At 35.3% G+C, this 5,363-nt stretch overlaps 1 protein-coding gene across 1 annotated transcript; it reads left to right on the forward strand.

The window, feature by feature from the left end:
* The first annotated feature begins 939 nt into the window (after positions 1-939).
* Positions 940-1,505, forward strand: LOC654955 (histone H3). Its single transcript, XM_961394.4, is given in 3 exon segments — positions 940-1,131; positions 1,134-1,376; positions 1,378-1,505. Coding segments are annotated over 3 exon segments (411 nt in total). The 5' UTR covers positions 940-1,050; the 3' UTR covers positions 1,465-1,505.
* Positions 1,506-5,363: the final 3,858 nt, after the last annotated feature.

Genomic DNA, 5,363 nt, shown 5'->3' on the forward strand with positions numbered 1-5,363 from the left:
CTAATCCATGTATATCGGTTAGGCTTTGATGTTTTCTTTCTTTAGTGGTAATTATTATTTATCTCTGAAAAGTCAAAATTCATCCCTTTAAGGAAAAGCATACGATTGATTAAACAACAAAGTCATAAAAACCACACAACTTTATTTGTTACATTTCCTAGAAATATAAAAACAGTTTGGAAATCAAACATTTATTATACTGGTGGTTTAACTGAGAGCCTTGTGATACGTACTTTTTTCATTTGTTTAGAAATATTTTTGTGGTTCTGAAAAGAACCGTTTTTTTTTCGTCGAAATTAAAATGCGATGAATAGTAGAGAGTAGATTGATGTAACTAACGATGAGGAAGAAACATAAAAACCAAACAATGCTGGTATACCGGTATTGTCGTCGCCTCGTAGTCTCATAGATAAAACATAGGTTATAAAAAAAACTTAACCGCCAAAACCGTAAAGTGTACGCCCTTGACGCTTCAAAGCGTAAACGACATCCATGGCGGTGACGGTTTTACGTTTTGCGTGTTCGGTGTAGGTGACGGCATCACGAATGACGTTTTCGAGGAATACCTTCAGGACACCTCTGGTTTCTTCGTAAATGAGACCGGAGATACGTTTCACTCCTCCACGACGTGCCAATCTTCTGATCGCGGGCTTCGTGATGCCCTGGATGTTATCACGTAAAACTTTACGATGACGTTTTGCTCCACCTTTTCCCAATCCCTTTCCACCTTTGCCACGACCGGTCATTTTGAATGATTATTGATTCAAATTAAGCTTTGTTTCACAAAAGAAAACGACACAGATTTGACTGCTTCGTCGAAAACAACTACCTGCTCGCCAGATTAGTCAACTCATTTTATAGTTTAGTTTCGCTCCGCCTCCTTAAGTTACTTTTTTGACCAATCAGATAACGCATAGTGTCACCCTAGTTAATAAAATACGGCGAAAAATTTTGTTGCAGGGTCATATGAACCGTCGCCGTTGTTAGTGACGTACGTAGGTGTTTATGTGTGTGTATGTGTAGTTGAGGGATAAAGAAGTAGTCAAAAAAATGGCCCGTACCAAACAAACTGCTCGTAAATCGACCGGTGGAAAAGCTCCACGAAAACAGCTTGCCACTAAGGCAGCAAGAAAAAAGCGCACCCCGCCACTGGAGGAGTGAAAAAACCTCATCGCTACAGGCCCGGTACAGTGGCACTGCGTGAAATTCGTCGTTATCAGAAAAGCACCGAACTGTTGATTCGTAAATTGCCCTTCCAACGCTTGGTCAGGGAAATAGCCCAGGATTTCAAGACCGATCTTCGTTTCCAAAGTTCTGCCGTTATGGCACTCCAAGAAGCGAGTGAAGCGTATCTTGTCGGACTTTTTGAAGATACCAAATTTATGTGCCATCCATGCAAAACGCGTCACCATCATGCCTAAAGACATCCAACTGGCAAGACGTATTCGAGGAGAACGAGCTTAAAATGAAAAAATAAACAAAAAAAAAAACGGTTCTTTTCAGAACCACAAAATTGTTTACAAATGAAATGTTTCGCAATATTGACAGTAATTAAAGTAATAGTACGCGGATCATAATGAATTTTAAACTCTGTCAAACAATAAAAACAATGATGCTTTTATTTATGATTGTTCGCTCTGGTTAAGGGTAGGTAAACAAATCGTTTTAATTGATCCGGTACTTCAAGAACGGCGGCGGCATCAAAAGAATTTAATGTATTTAAGTAGGTACCATAAAAATGAGTAAAGTTAAATATCGAATAAAGTCATAAAAGTGGTTAGGGTAGGTGAGGAGGGATAATGCGTTTTTAGCGCCGACACCCTACAGACATTATCGTTTGTTTGTTTGTATAAATTAATAATTATATTTCGATTTAGGTATATGCAGATAGGTGTGAAAACTTTTTTTTATTTGTATAGAAATTAATTTGTGGCCCTGAAAAGGGCCATTTATGTATGCCCTCGACGGCCTTAAACAGTCGATAATCCAGGACGTCACCACCATCATCATCATCATCATTATCATCATCATCGGTTCGTAGTCGACCGACGACGAAGACGACGACAAATGAGATTATTGCCATAGCTCACTTCTTTCTTTTAGGAGAAGCAGGAGATTTCTTCGCTTTAGCAGATATAGCCTTGGCGCTTTTTGGTTTCGGTGCCTTAGGTTTCTTCGTTGGACCGGCCTTATTTGATTTCTTTGCTTTCGAAGGTGATTTCGGCTTTGATGAAGCTGTTGCCGCAACAGCTCTACCTGTAGAGGAAGCAGCGGTTGTTTTCTTCTCAGCGCCGACAGAAGCGGCCTTTTTTGCTTTCGCGACGGCTACGCTCTTCTTTTCGGCTGCGACTTTTTTCGCTTTTGGCGAAGATGGTTTCTTACCGGTTTTTGGTGCCGAAACGGCGGAACGTTTTCCAGTGTTTTTTTAACTTTTGAAACTGCTGAGGATTTTTTCTTTCTTTCGCCAGTAGCAGCGGCTGCCGCGGCGGCAGCAGCTCTAGCAGCAGAAGCAGCAGCAGCAGCTCTGGCCTTTGCACCACCACCGGAGGCGGACGAGGAAGCAAGTTTAAACGATCCAGAAGCTCCCTTACCTTTCGTCTGAACCAAAGAACCCAGAAGCGACGGCGCCTTTTAGATACTTCTTGATAAATGGTGCAACTTTCTCGGCATCTACCTTGTAATTGGCGGCGACGAATTTTTTTATAGCTTGAAGAGAAGAACCACCACGTTCCTTTAAACCCTTAATAGCGTTATTGACCATCTCGGAAGTGGGAGGATGAGAAGGTTTGGCTCTAGGATTTTTTGCTTTCTTCTCCTTTTTAGCATGATGATGAACTTGAGGTGAAGTCGTCGAAGCAGCAGCATTAGCCGATGCGGATTGATTTTCTACGTCTGCCATTTTTTTCTCGTATTCTCGTATTATTATTATGACAGCAGAATAGATATATACTTGATAGGTAGTATATAGTAGGTAAATATAAACCTAAACGAACCAACCAACACAATTCGAATACACGAGCGCTCAAACTAAAGATATTTTCGCGCCACGACTAAGTTTTTATTGCCTAGAAAATAAACCCGACCGCGGACTAAACAAACACCACGCTCGCCAACATTAAAATTATCGGGGCCTCACACTAGACTTTGGCGTGATGACATCGTTCCTTTTTGACGATCGTCAATGTTTTCGAGCCGACGACAAAACCAATTTTGAAAAAAAGATTTTTCCTATATATTCTGAAATTTATATCAACGAAACGACTATTCTCAGGACCTAGTGACGTCCCTTACAGACGCTCGCCGTACCGACGACTTATTCGCGGTTAAAGAGAACATCAAACTGCGACGTCGTCGACAGATACTTACTGGGTAAACGTGAAAAGTTGGTCTTTGGTCTGTCGAAAGTCTAATCTATCCTCTACCGAATGCCAATAAGAATTTTTTTAAATACTTTTGGTTTTTGTGCGGAAAAATTCTTTCAAAACAGTCGATGCACGAAACGAAACCAACTACGAAACCGGAACTTTTTGGAAGATGACGGGCCCCAGGAGTCATTAGGGTACATTGAATGCAAACATTAAAAAAAAAAATAGTTGTTTATGTTTTCTAAAAGTTTTTTCTATACTTTGGTCTTGATAAAACAACGAAATCTCAAAAACACATTCGAAGATGCAAACGTTTGATGTAAACTGTTGTATGATAGAAAATGTCACAATAAAAAACGTTTATTTTATTAATATTTGTTGTTTTAGTATACTTATAACTTTACCGATGTTTCATTATTGTACAATACTCTATTTTATAAATAAAATGCATTTCTAAATAGAAACAAATTTGATTCGTTTCGTTGCAATGCGTTGTCATCTATACGTTCTAACTATTAGCAACATTCACTGAAAACTATTTTTAAACTTATCAATTTTGTATTTCAATTTCAATTTCAATAGTTAGTTCTATCCACCTACGTAATACAAATTCTGTCACTTTACACAAACACAAAAATGTGTTATAGTGAAGAATATGTAGGTAGTTAGTTACCAACCTATACACGTTAAAATATACTTTGGTTTTATTTGTTTGCATCTTACTGTTTTGTTTTTCTTTACCTAAAGTAAAAACCAAAATTCAACTTGGAACCAAATTATTATAGAAAAGAACAACAACAACAACAACAACAACAACAACAACAACAACAACAACAACAACAACAGATGACAATGTAGTTTACTTCTTTCGTTTATATGAGATGCTTTTTTTCAAGTGACACTTCACAAATTGTAAATTCTACTAAAACAGATATACCTAATGTCTGTTTGTCTCTTTCTCTCTCTCTCTTGCACTCAGTAATAAATTGGTACTTTTTAATAAATTAATAATACCTAGATAATAGGAAACTCTTTCCTTCGATGTCGACAATGGCGCGCGCGTATAAAATAAAAATAATTATAACTTGGAAGATAATTTAAAAATTATCACTAAAATATTTTTATTTATTTGCCTACGCAATTAGATAGAAATTTGGTAGAAATCTATTTTTACTAATTTGGATGATTTTTTATTAAATTCTCGAAACGTTTTACGTGGCGTATCATAATCTATTTTGCATTTAGATTAAAAAAAAGTATGTAATGTTTTGGTTAAGCACAAACGTGTTTCTAACTGTTTTTTTTTGTGATTTGAAGTAAAAAAAGTCATATACAAAATGAAAATTTTAAATATGATAGAAAGACAGATTGATAGATTAAGTAGTTTAAGTTTACTAGATATAGATAGTTTAAGTTTAATCTGGTTTTTTTTAATTCTTAAGCACACAACGTCAAAGAAGTTAATTAAAATGTTGCCAAATGTTTATAAATATTAGATCATTTGTCTGCTGATCTACTTAATTCATAAACCGAGTAAGTATTGTAGACTTTATTGAATCAATAAAAAATTTACAACTTTTGATGAAACAAATATGTTTTTTATAAAAAAATATTTATAGTGTTAATTTGAAGATATTTAAAAAAATAATATTTGTTACAAATTTTTATTTTATTAACAAAAATTGAAATAGTCATTACAGAACGCCACCGAGTTACTTTAAAATTGAAGAGGATAATTAATAAATAAGTTTATTAAAAAATCGAGAAATATTTGTTTGAATAAGATAGATTTATACAAATTCATTATTGTTTTAAAAATTAGTAAACATGGTTTTCTTTATCTGTAGATATTATAGCTAATAAAGATGCGTAAATTTTCTAGATCAGGCAACTAACATTTTAAGCATTGTCATAAAATTGTCATTTTTTGACTATTTTTCATTTGGAAGTATATTAAGTATTTAATATAAATACTTTTTTTTTGTTTTAATCAGTTTA

The sequence above is a fragment of the Tribolium castaneum genome, unplaced genomic scaffold (genome assembly GCF_031307605.1).
Source record: "Tribolium castaneum strain GA2 unplaced genomic scaffold, icTriCast1.1 ptg000110l, whole genome shotgun sequence".
In the NCBI taxonomy this organism is placed as follows: domain Eukaryota; kingdom Metazoa; phylum Arthropoda; class Insecta; order Coleoptera; family Tenebrionidae; genus Tribolium; species Tribolium castaneum.